At 38.1% G+C, this 14,282-nt stretch overlaps 1 protein-coding gene across 3 annotated transcripts in view; it reads right to left on the bottom strand.

Moving 5' to 3' along the window:
• LOC138743206 (uncharacterized) overlaps window positions 1-14,282 on the bottom strand; it is a 32,957-nt gene that overhangs the window by 17,699 nt on the left and 976 nt on the right. Inside the window, exons 1-4 of one of the 3 annotated variants that reach the window (XM_069898161.1) lie at window positions 14,064-14,176; window positions 4,220-4,327; window positions 2,800-2,871; window positions 2,449-2,615 (exon numbers count right to left, since the gene is read on the bottom strand). In XM_069898161.1, coding sequence (XP_069754262.1) covers window positions 2,449-2,615; window positions 2,800-2,871; window positions 4,220-4,327; window positions 14,064-14,162 — 446 coding nt within the window. In that variant the 5' untranslated portion in view covers window positions 14,163-14,176. Of the gene's footprint in view, window positions 1-2,448; window positions 2,616-2,799; window positions 2,872-4,219; window positions 4,328-14,063; window positions 14,177-14,282 lie in introns of those variants that run through there. The other 2 variants (XM_069898160.1, XM_069898162.1) reach the window with 2 other exon arrangements.

A 14,282-nucleotide genomic window follows, 5' to 3' on the forward strand; every position in this document is an offset into this window, starting at 1 on the left:
AAAGGATGCATAATTTTCTGAGGGGGCATAAGTTTATATGTGCAAACTCTCAGAAGGCCACAAATTTGTACAATTTTCTCCTGCAGAGGATGACAAGTTGAAGAAGACACTCATTCCATGTGGCAAGAAGATATGGTTAAAAATGGAAATTCCTTGGATCTCATCTACTTTCACAGATCAGTTAAACCTGTGGAACAAGTACAAGAACATTCCAGCCCAGTACGGGCCGCAATGTTGTGCCGACCTATATATTGTAACAAAAATAAAAGAAATCCTCTCTACCTCGTAATCCTCTATTTTCATTTCACCCATGTACAGTACCCGTTTAAGAATTTCTTAAAAGTCCCTATTGTTCCAGCCTCCACCACCCCCCAGGCAATGAATTCCAGGCACCCACAATTCTCTGATTAAAAAACCTAACCCCTGATGTCTCCCCTAAACTTTCCTCCCCTCACTTTGTACAGATGTAGTCTACTGTTTGCTACTCCCACCTTGGGGAAAAAGGTGCTGGCTGTCTACCCTATCTATGCCTCTCATAATCTTGTAGACCTCTATTAAGTCATCTCTCATCCTTCTTCATTCCAAAGAGAAAAGCCTGAGCTCTACTAATCTTGTCTCATAAGACATATTTTCCAATCCAGGCAACATCTTGGTGAATTTCCTCTGCACCCTCTATAATGCTGGGAAAAGTATCAGTTTTGGTGGGTTCACAGAGGGATGAGTGCTGGACACAAGTGCTACAATCACACATAATTTTAATTAACACATCAAATTACTATTTCACTTAAACAACGATATAAACATTTACCTCTGACCTCGGTTAGAGGTATAGGTGAACCTATACTTGACATGCTCACACACTACAGAGTCTCTTACACACACCTGGTTCCTGACCAACAGGGGTGCAGCTCCCTGGAAGTATCAATCTATCACAATACTACTTCTCAGCTTCACCTTACCTGTAATGTCCACAGAAGCGACCTAGCATGGAGTGATGTCCAGGGCTTGGACTACGAGGCAGAGGGAAAGAATGTGCTGTGCATTGGTGTTATATACAGTGCTAATCTGTGCATCTAGCCACTAATGAAGCTAGGTGATTTAAATTAGCCAACGGCAAGGTGTGCACTAATGGGTGGCTAGAGTCTAACCTTGATTGAATAAGTTTCAGATGGGGATGACACATGACCACCCACAATGCACACATTTCAGACAGGTGGGGAGGCTACATTTCTGCCACAAACAACACCCTCTTCATAGCCTCCACATCCTTCCTGTAATGAGGTAATCAGAAATGAACATAATATTCCAAGTGTGGTCTCACTAGAAATTTATAGAGCTGCAACATGATCTCATGACACCTGAACTCAATCCCCCAAATAATGAAGCCCTGCATACCATAAGCCTTCTTAACTATCCTATCAGCCTGCACGGCAACCTTGACAGATCTGTAGATTTGGACCCCAAATTCCCTCAGTTCTTCTACGTCATTAACCATGCACTCTGCCTTCATTTGACCTTCTAAAATGCATCATCTCTCACTTATCTGGATTTAACTCTATCGGCCACTTTTCTGCACAACTCTGCATCCCATCTATATCCTGTTGTAACCTATGACAACCTTCAACACTATCCACAACACCTCCAAACATTGTATCATCCACAAATTTACTGACCTATCCCTCTACTTCTTCGTCCAGGTCATTTATATTAAAAAAAATCACAGAGCAGGGTTTCTAGAACCGATCCCGACCGGACTCCACTACTCACTGACCTCCAAACAGAATACTTTCTATCCACTACTACTCTCTGCTATCTACAGGCATGCCAATTCTGAATCCACAGAGCCAAGGTTCCATGTCTCATGATTTTCTGAATGAGCAACCTTGTCAAATGCCTTACTAAAATCCATATACTCCACATCTACCACACTATCTTCATCAATATCTTCTTTAACCTCCTTAAAAAAACTCAATTAGGCTCACAAAACCATGCTGACTATCCCTGAGAAGACTGTACTTCTCTAAATGCTCGTAAATCTTTTCCTTAATAATAGTTTCCAATAGTTTGCCCACCACTGATGTAAAACTCATTGGTCAATAATTCCCAGGATTCTCCCTATTACCTTTTTAAAAGTAGAATCTTGAGAAGAACTATCTGTCCTTTCAGAAACAGGAAAAATATTTGAAAGGATTAAAGGCAGGAAGAGATATCATGGAACTTCAAGTTCAAAATCCATTGATTCAGTGTCTTAAATACTGAAAACTTTGAACATAAAGTGTAGAAACCTAAGTTAAGCACAGATTAGATATTTTACATTCCTATTTATGATACACCATAAAGAGTTTTTTCAGCTTCTCTTATATGTTTAGAAAATATTGTTCCAAAATACCCCAATCTTATTAAAAATATAACTATGCAAATATCCTTCCCTTAACTGATATTCCTTACCTAGATTTTTGATCCTTGAATTTTAATTTTTCAGGAATTTCACTGAGAGATGCAGATCTTCCTGAACTTTTTGTAGAAAGAGTTGAACTGGATGGTGCCATTTTTGATCTTCCACTGGACTCTGAAATCCTGTAGGACTTTGAATTTCCATAGGACCCAGATTCTGTCTAGAAGAAAAGGAATTTCAGAACAAAAAGAAGATGTGACAATGGTCTCCCAGAACTAAAGCTTTACATTACAAATTGTTTCTTTGCACTGACACACTCACAGCACATGAAACTGAACAGAAGTTACATTTTGAGCCACTATTACTGTGCATTGATCCCAAGTTACAGACACAGAATAACTTACTTCTGTCTTGCAGATTCTATGACGAGTTATTTTCCCTTCTGATTCAGCTATCTTAAAATGCTCTTTGACGTTCTACACAGAAAACAATAATTGGAACATTATAGAGGGACATAAACTTTAAACCTGATTATCACAAGGACAATTTTTGGCATTAATTTCCAAGTTATTCACTTACTGAAATCTGGGCTTTGCTAGCACAACCATTATTTATTAACAATTTCTAATTGCCCTTGGCATGTTGAAGGTGAACTACCTTCTTCAACTGCTACAGTCCTTCTGATGAAGATATTTTCATCAAGCTGTTGGCAAGGGTGTTCCAGGATTTAGAAATGGTAAATGCATTCCCTAAACAGGATGGACTTGGAAGGAAAATCTGCAGGTGGGATTCTCATGTGTATACTGCTCTTGTGCTTGTGAGTGATCTAGGCCACAGGTTCGGGAGGTGCTGTATGAATAGAGTTTTGCAGTGCCTTTTATAGACAATACACAGGGCAGCCCTTGTGCACTGGTGATGGAGGGAAAGAATGTTTGGAGGTGTGGATGAGTTATCAATCAAGTCGGCAGCTGTTTTGTCATGCATTGTGTTGAGTTTCTTGAGAGGTGTTGGAGCTGCATTAATCTATGCTTGGTCCAAGGCTGTGATGAGATTTAGAGCAGAGCCTTCCTGATAAAGATCAAAACTGGGCATATGTGAGAAGATTATTGGGGGTAGATACTGCTCAAAAGATCTGTCAATGTCACCTTTCTTCATTTGTTGATGTTTGAGAGTTGAATGATGAATTGGATATGTCCCACATTTTGTGATCAACACCTGCTAGGACAATTTTCCACATTGTTGTAACTGTACTGGAGCAGCTTGACTAGAGGGGCTGGGACCAGACACCGTTTTATGGCTTATCTGCATGTGATTTTCTTTAAACATTAATCAGGACAAAATATTCATAGTGATGCCTCCTTAAACTCTCAACATAGTCAAACCATTGTAATCAAAAATTTAAATTTGTCCACCCCATGCAGATTTTTTTTGTGTTAAAGTGCTTACGGGTAGTTGCTACTCATTAGATCTCCCTTTTTAGGAATATGAAACAAAAAAAACCAAATTGCTAGATTTATTTTGGATTTTACCAAGGAAATTATTGATTTTGCAATAAACTTTCTTTTATAACATAACAAATCATATACATTGGCATTGCTCTATAATTCATCTGTAAAATATGTTATCAATATTGTTAACAAACAAGAATTTTGAAGAATATCACAGCTCATTGACCTGGGAAAAGTTGACCACATAACTAATTTGGCATTATCAACCCTATTCTTAATTTAACAGGCATGCTATTCTCACTAGTAATAGTTCCTAGAATTATCTTTGTGTCTTGTTTGTAGTATTCTAAAATTTTGGGTGAAAAACTGTCCTTACTTTTTCCACCAAAAGTTCCTGTTTTGAAATCTTCTTGTCAAGGATTCGTTGTTTCCTTAAAGCCTCCATATGGAACGCTGCCATGTTCAGACAATGGGTCAAATATATCTGGTCACATGAAGAGATGAATTGAAACTTTAATATCACATTTGTTAGTTCTGAATTTATTGTTAATCTTGCTTATTTTCTGATTTATGTCACCACAGTTCTTCATTGTTTATTTATTAATTCTTAGGCATGGTTTATTGTTGCCAATTAGGTTCATAGAAAACACAGTACCTGTACTAAATTCACTCAATCTATCCTGCACGCCAACTCTTTGAAAGAGTTCCAATTTGTAACACGTACTTTATTTTTCTGTAAAGTTCTGCATTTTCTGTCACCTTCAAGAAAGGTGTCAATGACAGATCTTTTGAGCAGTATCTACCAATAATCTTCTCACATATGCCCAGTTTTGATCTTGTCAGGAACACTCTGCTCTAAATCTCATCACAGCCTTGGACCACACATAGATTAATGCAGCTCCAACACCTCTCAAGAAACTCAGCACAATGCATTACAAAGCAGCTGCCAACTTGATTGATAACTCATTCACAACTCCAAACATTCTTTCCCTCCATCACCAGTGCACAATGGCTGCCCTATGTATTGTCTATAATGTAGAACATATCCAATTCATCTATTTACCACTCCATCAGTCAACTGAAAGAACTAGAGTTGGTAAATGAAAATCAAAAAGTAGCATATGGTAGAAACCTGAAATTAAAAAGAAATGATGGCATTCTTAGCAGGTCAGGTCACCTCTGTGGGAGAAGTAACATTTTGGATCCTGGCTTCACATGTTAATTGTTCTTCCACTTTTCGACCTCTGTCTCTCCCTTTCTGTCTTTTATCATCCACCTCACCTCATTCAACCTATACCAACCAGCCCCAGTCTCACTCCCCCCTCTCACCTCGTTATGCTTTCACTCTCCCTTTCACTCTCAGTCCTGATGCAGGGCCCAACCAGAAATGTCAACCATTTCTTTGCCTCCACAAATGGTGTTTGATGCACTGAGTTTCTCCAGATTTTGCCTTTTGTACAGAAATTAGCCTCTACTTTCAACAGATCAAGAAAAAGGAGACATAGAATGAAGGTAATTGTCAAAAGAGCTGAAAGTAACAGAAGGAAAACTTTCTTTTAGATAGCCAGTGGTTAGGGCATAGAATACAATGTTAGGGTAGAAATGGAGAGTTTCAACTGCAGTGTTCAAAATGGAGCTGGATAATATGAACAAGGAAGTGAGGCTAGTTGGATTACCCTTTCTGCAGAGTGACAGATTTGCCAAATAAATGATCTCCTTCCACACTGCAATTATTCTGTGATTCTGTGTATCTATATCACCGGTCAATAATTAAGTCTGCAAATTGGAAGTCATTACGACACTAACTACAGTTTATAAGTATCTTATATAAGGACTTGTGGATTGGAAGGTTTTGTGAGAATTATTTTGTAAAGGCTTACAAAGATTATGGCAAGAAAAGGAGAAGCTGTAATACAACAATATTACAAGTGTATACACCTTCCATAAAGGTACCAAGAAACAGATACAAGAACAACAAACTTCACATTACTTTTCCAGTCAAATTGGAATAAATAAAATAGCAAGATTGGGCAGTTGAGATCATGGTTAAAAAGAAAGATGTAAGAAAGAAGGTTTCTGTTTTACAAGGCATTTACATCACTCATCAGGAAAATGTGCATTTCTGAAGAGTTAGTTTACATTTGAACAGTAACAAAGCCAAAGTACCAAAGAAATAATATGAACAGATAACTGTAACATCATTTAGGAAGGAAAGAAACCCAATCAAAACAACTGAAGGTAGAATTAGATGAGTTTAATAAGCAAATAATATGAATTTGGCACAAAAGATTGCATGTAGAAGTTAAGAAATAAAATCAATTCATAAGTTAAAAGATTTAGAAGAACAGACTGATCTTTTGTATAAAAAGGTGGGAACATTAAGTTGATTAAATGAAGACAAAAACACATTTTGGCAATCCTCGCTGTGAAAAATAAATCAAAGGAATCAGAAACAATTACATCACAGGAAGGTAAAGATTTATTTCCCTGAAGAGAAAGTTGGCTACAAAATGCATAAATGTGATTTTTTTTTCAATGAGGGCTAAAATAGTAAAAATAAAGGAAGAAGGAAATGTTTGGCATTGGAAGGCCACAATATGGTGTTGAAATCTCTGAGCCTGCTTTTACGTCACATTCTCTGAGGACTGCCTGCTCCTACCTTAAAAAAAATGGATTAGTTTCCATTGTCATGTTTACCATTGATCACTTCCAAGCGCCAACTGGTTTCACTTTACCAAGAATGTCAAATTCCTACATACATTTCTCCTCCACCAGGACAATCTATGGATTCATTATTTCTACTTTTAAGAGGCACCCATTCTCCACCACCTACCTCCAACCATCTGAATGATCTGACATTAAATATTTTATTTTAACATATTCACTATTCAAAAGGTTCTGCGGAACACCATGAAAATCTGGAAATACTTAGTCTTAACATGGTCCACTTTCAATACTTCCTTTCATCTTCACCATCTCCTTTCTCTGGAAGTTGGATATTGACCAAAATCTACTCTAAGCTCACCAACAATCAGATCTGACCTTGATTCTTGTAAGAATTCCATTCCATTCTCTCAGCTTCTGTCTTCATTACATCTCTCTGGAGATGCTGTCACCCAAACCAGTATTACGGATTGGCTTTCATTTTCTTAAATGGATGAAAGGGCCCTGAATGCTTGCCAATTCACAGACCTCACATATTTCCCCTGGAAAAATGGCAGTTCTTCTTGTTCTTCGTTAGTAAGCCGTCAGACTTAACATTCAATGGATGACACAAAGATTAGAGGTGAGGTGAACAATGAAGAAACCTTGAAAGGGATCTAATTCAGCTGCAAAAATGGGAAGTAAAATGGAAGATGGAATTTAATGCAGGCAAGTATGAGAAGTTGCATTTTGGAAGGATAAACTAAGGTAGGACATATATGTTATGGGAATGCGCGTGTCCGTGTATCATCATGTAATAAGTTACATTCAATATAAGTGTTCAGTTAGATGCCATCTTGATCAGAATAAAGAGGGCTAATTGTTTATCTCGTGTGAGGCGATTCTTTAAGAGAAACACATGTGAGAAACACATGACAGAATTAGCAATGTGGATCAAAAAATATTCTACACTCAGGACAATGGGACTTCAAGTAAAGAGGTCGTTGAAGGTGAGAATTTTTGAGGCGAAAACGACGACTGGGATGATGTTGAGCAGCAATGGGATGAAAGGAAGTGTTTGTCATCAATGAAAAAATTTGTGATGAAGAAAACAAAAGAGTCAGAATAAACAGTACTTGGATAATAGATTTACTTTGATACTAAATATTAAATAGTGAAAATGGCAGAAGGATGTTTTGTGGAATATAGAGAGACTGACTATACCAAAAGCAAAAGGCTGGTAAAACAGTGAGCCAATATTTGGCCGAATTGTGTAAGCTGTCGGAGATGTAGTTTTGGAAATTTTTCCTCATATCTTTTTCAAAGGACAATCAGTTTCTGGATAGATGGTTTCGTAAAGGCATTATAAATTGTTATGCAAGGGGTTAATTAATGTCATTTGAGCAATTGGGAAATAAACAAGGCACAACTCATAACACTTTTTTGTTATTTCCAACTAAAAGCATACAAAAGTCGAAAGTTCGTACTCCTATTCTGTATTCTTCATCTCTGAGAAGATCCAGGAATCATCCAAATTTGAGAATCATCGCAAAGACTATGTGCTATGACTTAAACTGTATAGATAATTACAAGAAAGCACAATCTTATTATTGTGGGGGAAGAATGTCTTCGTGACGTCCTAGTTACATTTGATACACGTGTTGAGTGAGATGACATCTTGATCAGAATAAAGAGTGCTTAATGTTTCTCTCGAGTGAGGCCATTCTTTAAGAGATATACATAACAATACACAGTAAATGGTATGATATTTAGAGTAGTGTCACAGGTAGATCAGGTCATAAAAATAATTTTTGCCACGTTGGCCTTCATAAATCAAAGTTTTGAGCATAGGAGTTGGGATATTATGGTAAAGTTGTAGAAGACATTTGGAATATTGGGTGCAATTTTAGTCTCCTAACTACAGGAAAGATGCGAATAAGATTGGAAGAGTGCAGAGAAGGTTTATTAGAATGCCCCAGGACTTAAGGAACTGTGTTAGAAGGAAAGATTAAATAGGTTATGACTTTACTCCCTGGAGTGTAGAAGAATGAAGTGAGATTTGATAGAGATATGCAACATTCTGATGGGTATAGATAAATCCAAGTAGGCTTTTTCCACTGAGGTTTAGTGAAATACAAACCAAAGGACATGGGTTAAGGGTAAAAGGGGCAAAGTGTAAGGGCAGTGGTTCTCAACCTTTTTCTTTCCACTCACATCCCACTTTAAGTATTTCCTATGTCATTCGTGCTCTGTGATTAGTAAGGGATTGCTTAAGGTGGTATGTGGGTTGAAGGAAAAAGTTTGAAAACCATTGTTTTAATCATACCTAATTGACTCATTATGTGCACGGTTTCATAACTCCAAAGGAACTGGGTCAATGACAATTTTTCTCAAGCAAAATATTTCAGTAACAATTGGGTCTAGAGCAGTGATTCTCAATTTTCCCTTCCCACTCACAAAGCACCTTAAGCAATCCCTTACAAATCACAGAGCGCCGATTACTTAAAAGTGCTTTGTGAGTGGAAAGAAAAAGGTTGAGAACCACTGCGTAAGGGGAACGTTACAGGGAACTTCTTTACACAGAGTGTAGTGAGAGTATGGAAAGAGCTTCCAGCTGGAGTGGTGAATGTGGGCTCAATTTTAACATTTAAGAAAAATTTGGACATGTGCATGGATGGGAGGGGGTATAGTGGGATATGGATTAAGTGCAGTGGCGGATTAACTACCACCTGGGCCCCTAGGCTGAAATTTAGTAAGGCTTCCCCTGACTTTGTACCCTGCCTCATCCTTCGTTAAATAGAATATAGTGACTTTAAGTTATATTAAATAATTTATATCATTGTACTAAGTATAATGTATTAAATGCATAAGCAAGAAATATAATTGTAGCAACAACCCTTTCCAAAAGTGCTTTCATGTAATCATATTCTAACTGGTATTGTTGAGTAATCAAGCATGGTCTTCACTTGAAAACGGTTTGCAATTAAAATAGAATGTCTGACCTGTGCTTGGACAATGGCAGAGCTAACTTCTAATTTTCTTGTCATTTGTAAGAGAACAGCACAACATGGACATTAAAGTAATGTTTCTGTTTACCGTCATATTTTATCGATTTCACAAAACTGGCATTCACGTTCCAACAGGCTTCGCTCCCTGTCTTTAACCAGTATATATGCACGTTAATGCAAACTTGTGACATAATAATGTCGTCATGAGAAGTACAATCTCGCAGTACGAAGTCCTAAAAGCATCAGTTCTAAATCAGTGGTTCTCAACCTCTTTCTTTCCACTCACATCCCACTTTAAGTAATCCCTATGCCATAGGTGCTCTGTTATTAGTAAGGGATTACTTAAAGTTCTATGTGAGTGGGAAGGGAAGGTTGAGAATCACTGCTCTAGACACAATTGTTACTTAAATATTTTGCTTGAGAAAAATTGTCAATGGCCCATTTCCTTTGGAGTTCTGATACCGTGCACATAACGAGTCAATGAGGTACGATTAAACCAGTGGTTTTCAACCTTTTTCTTCCCGCTCACATACCACCTTAAATAATCCCTTATTAATCACAGAGCACCTATGGCGTAGGGAATACTTAAAGTGCTATGTGAGTGGAAAGAAAAAGGTTGAGAACCACTGTTCTAAATGCTTCTGTTTGGATCCTAATTTAGAAAACAAAATAATTTTTGTAATGTTTGCAATATTCCAGATATGAAAAAACTGCAGAAGTACTGAAATATTATCCAAAATAATCACGTCAACTCAATTAAACCCCTGTTCTGGCGATAAATAAAAATTTTTCATTCCCTTTGTAATATATTTGTCTAGAAGCATGCAGATGCAGGAGATGTGAGACATGCTCTTTAAACTCTTCTTTTGTGGGGATGTAAAAATGACTTGCAATTATTTTCTTTCAATTTATTATACTTTATTCACTACTCTTATGGTTTTTGCATCCAAATGCAGATGAGCAGATTGGTTTGCTGAACACCACTGCCCAAGCTTCAAGTGTGAGCTTCAGGTACCTTTGCATTTTATTTTCCTATTGCACTCTCTTCCTGGCTATTCCAATTAACTGAATGAAAACTTGGGGAATAGCACCTTACTTTTACATCAAGCATTTTCTGATTACACAGATCTTCCAAGTGATCTAACACTATTTCCTTTGTTGCTATCAGTGAAATCATAAATGCAGAAGTCTCAAACTTCCTGAGAGGAGTAAACTTGTAAGTCCCAGACATCCTGAGAAGTGCAGTACATGAAATCAATTTCCTGACTGGGTTCTTTGTTGGACACCTCAGGAAATACAGTGGTCAGATTCAGCAACTCCATTCTGGAGAGAAAGAGTTGATAGATTACTGCAAGTAACTAGGAAGGGGCAAAAAGTACCCTAGTCAACAAAAGGCAACGTCGTGTGAATGATAAATTAAAAAAAAAACATTTCATAGTGGCAGACCTTCAGTCTTGTACCAATGTATATATTAGATTTGGTTAATCGACAAAATCGAGAAAATAAAGGAAATCTGAGTTTCAAAAATTTCAGGCAAAGACAAATACAAATTGAACTAATCAATTTAGATTTCAGAAAACATGATTGTAATTCACAAATTGCACTTCAGTTGTTTGAGGAGGCAATATCTATAGGGAAGATTTTGACATAGATTTTAACATAGAGAAGCACAGGAACTGCAAGATGCTGGATTCTTCAGCCAACAGAGAAGGTGGAAGGACTCAGCAGACCAGGCAGTATCCTAATCTTGCCTGATCTTCTCAGTCCTTCCAGTTTCTTATTGTTTGCTTTAGATACAGAAATTGGCCAAAAAAGATGAAAAAATCTAAAATTTTGGCAAAAGCGCTTATCATATCAAACCATGATAGAAGAACATACTGTATTAGCCATCCTTTACATGATGAAATGTTCAATGTTCCAAGGACTGTTGAAGATTAGAAGTAGGAAAGTTCTGATAAGAAGATTTGAAGCTGAGTGCAATGGATTTTCAGAAACGTCTTTAAAGAAAGAATGGTAAAGAGAGATGAAATCTAAGAAAAGAATTCCAGAGATTAGTGTTTAGAAAACTGAAGGCTTGACTGCTAATAGTAGAATGATTGACATTAGGGATGCTCACAAGGCCAGAATTGGATGAGCTTAGTATCTCAGGGGGTGATGTGGCTGGAGGAGAATATAGATTCTGGGAGAGGTGAGTCCATGCAAGAATTTGAATAATTAGAGTTGGGCAATGCTGGAGGGAAATAGTAACAGTAAATAGTAACTGTCTTAGTAACAGCAGGATTATGGGTTCAAAAATTCATCTTGAGGTCAAACATAACGCCAGGGCCTTGAGCAGTCTAGTTCACGAATAATCTTACCAGGAGACAATGAGTATAGAACAAATCTGAGATGGAGATATATCAATAGCTTTTGTCTTCCTAATATTTACATGGAGGAAATTTCTGATCAACCTGTGTAAAGTTACAACTTAGAGGCTGTGATGATGGTATCTTCAGTGAAAGTGATAACGTGCTTTCAGATGGATATAGATGAGAAATAGGAAGTGAACAAGTATAGATCCTTGAGGGAATAGCACAAGTAATAGTGTGGAAGTGAACAAGGAAATTATTGTAGCTGATTTTTCTGGAGATAAGAAAGGAATGTGACTACTGTAGTCACAGCACACCAGACAACAAAACAGAGAACAACTGCATGGTTAGTCCAATCTAGGGCTGTTACTGCAAGTTGAGGAAAATGAGCGGTGACAACTTATAGCTCCAACTTTGAACAACTAAATGCTCACAGCCCTCATAAGTAGAGAATTCCAATGATTCACTACCATCTGATTGAAGACATTTCTTCTCATCCTTGTTTTAAACCCTATGATTCAAGACATCAGTTTGGGGGACCAACAACTCCCAGTCAAACCTCGTAAAAACTGTATGTTGTTTCATTGAGTTTTTCTCGCCCTCCTTTAAACTCCAGACAGTACAGTCCCAGCCTACTTATCTTGTTCTCATACAACTAACCTAACATATCAGAAATTAATCTGGTAAATTTTTATAGCATTCTCTCTATCAAGACAACATCCATTCTTTGCTGCTGAGTCTGCAATGTTCCAGGTGTAGTTACATCAGAGTTCTACGGAATTGGAGGAAGACATCCGCACTCCTGCATTCAAATTCTCTTGCCCAGGTCTCTGAACACAAACAGTTTTCAGTCTTTCATCATTTAAAAGTATTCAGGCTTTCTATTTTTTCTGCCTGAGATACTTCCACATTATATTCTGTCTGCCATGTCTTTGCCATTCATCTCGCCTTTCTACATTCTACTGTTCATTCCCTGCAACACAGTATTACCTCACTTTGCATTCATCAGTAAATTTGGACACATTGCACTCAGTCTCCTCATTTGAATCATTGATATAAATTGTATTCAGCTATGACCCTAGTACCAATCCCACCTCATTCACAGTATTCCTATTCTGGTTTTCTTGTTGATTAACCAATCCTTAATCCATTATGATATAATATTGTATTCTCTAATATAAAGAAAACATAAAATTATGGAAACACTCAGCCCGAGGCATTTGTCGAAAGAGAAAAAGAATCGACCCTTCTGCCGCCTGACCTGGTAATTGCAGCATTTTCTGTTTTGATTTCAGAATCCCAGCACCTTTAGTTGTTTCTCTTACAATTTTCATCATATGCTCAAATTTATTTTGACAATATTTTATGTGACATTTTATTGAATGCCATCCGAAAGTCCAAATACTCCACAGAATCTGGTTTCCCCATCTGTTCTGCATGTTACAACCTCAAAATATATCAACAGTAATATAAAACATGATTTTTTTTTCTAGAAATCCGGTAACCCTGCCAAATCCTGTTAATTTCCGATTATTAATTTCAGGCTGACTCATCTATTGTTTTCTCTTTCCCTCTTAAGTACTGGAGTTACATGTGTTATCTTCCAATTTGTGTGAACCATTTTAGAATCTTTCACTTTCAACCTGAACCCACCACCCCATAGGAATGGGCTTCACACGCAGTTCTCAGTTTCGGCTTCGGTGACCTATAGGATCAGGGCTCCAACATGAACTTTCACCTTGAACCCCCTAGTCCACAGAAACGCACTTCATACATGGGTTTCCATTTCGGATTGAGCAAAGGTGCTGGAAGCACCTTTTAAATTGTAGGGGGATGGACCCATTAAATTGCCAACCCAGTGATTGAAGGGCGATCCCGCCCCCACAATGATGCGTCACTGGAAGTACAGCCGAACGTTCAGTCGCCGGCTGCCCAGTGTCGCGCGCTCAGATGTCACCGGGCCGGCCATTTTCCTGCTTGAATGGCCTATGGGCGAGACCTAGGTAAGCTTAGCTGGGTTCCCCGACGACCTCTGAGGTAGGTCAGGGACCCGGTTGGGTTCCGACGGGGTTGAGCAGGCCGGACCCTTTCTAACTGCCAGGCAGCTGGGGCGACAACCGGGCAAATTGCCCGGCCAACCCCATTTTACATGGCGGTTTGAAAGGGCCTTTACAAATACATAAATATTCTTTTGTACAATAGATCTCTAATGAAATGTCACCTTCTGAATTATTTTTTTCTGGCCCCCCCCCAGATGGAAACAGCTATTAGGTTGGGCTTGGAGCAGCATCAAGAGTTGATGCCAGAAGTTGCTGGACATTGAGTGGATATTTAAAACAAACTTTAACAGTGACGCTGGGGAAGCATCTGTGACATAACTAATCCCCCTCCCACTGATCACCTTGAGTTGGGGGGGGGGGGGGTTAAAAAATCTTGGGAG

Source organism: Narcine bancroftii, chromosome 9 (assembly GCF_036971445.1).
Source record: "Narcine bancroftii isolate sNarBan1 chromosome 9, sNarBan1.hap1, whole genome shotgun sequence".
NCBI classification, from domain to species: domain Eukaryota; kingdom Metazoa; phylum Chordata; class Chondrichthyes; order Torpediniformes; family Narcinidae; genus Narcine; species Narcine bancroftii.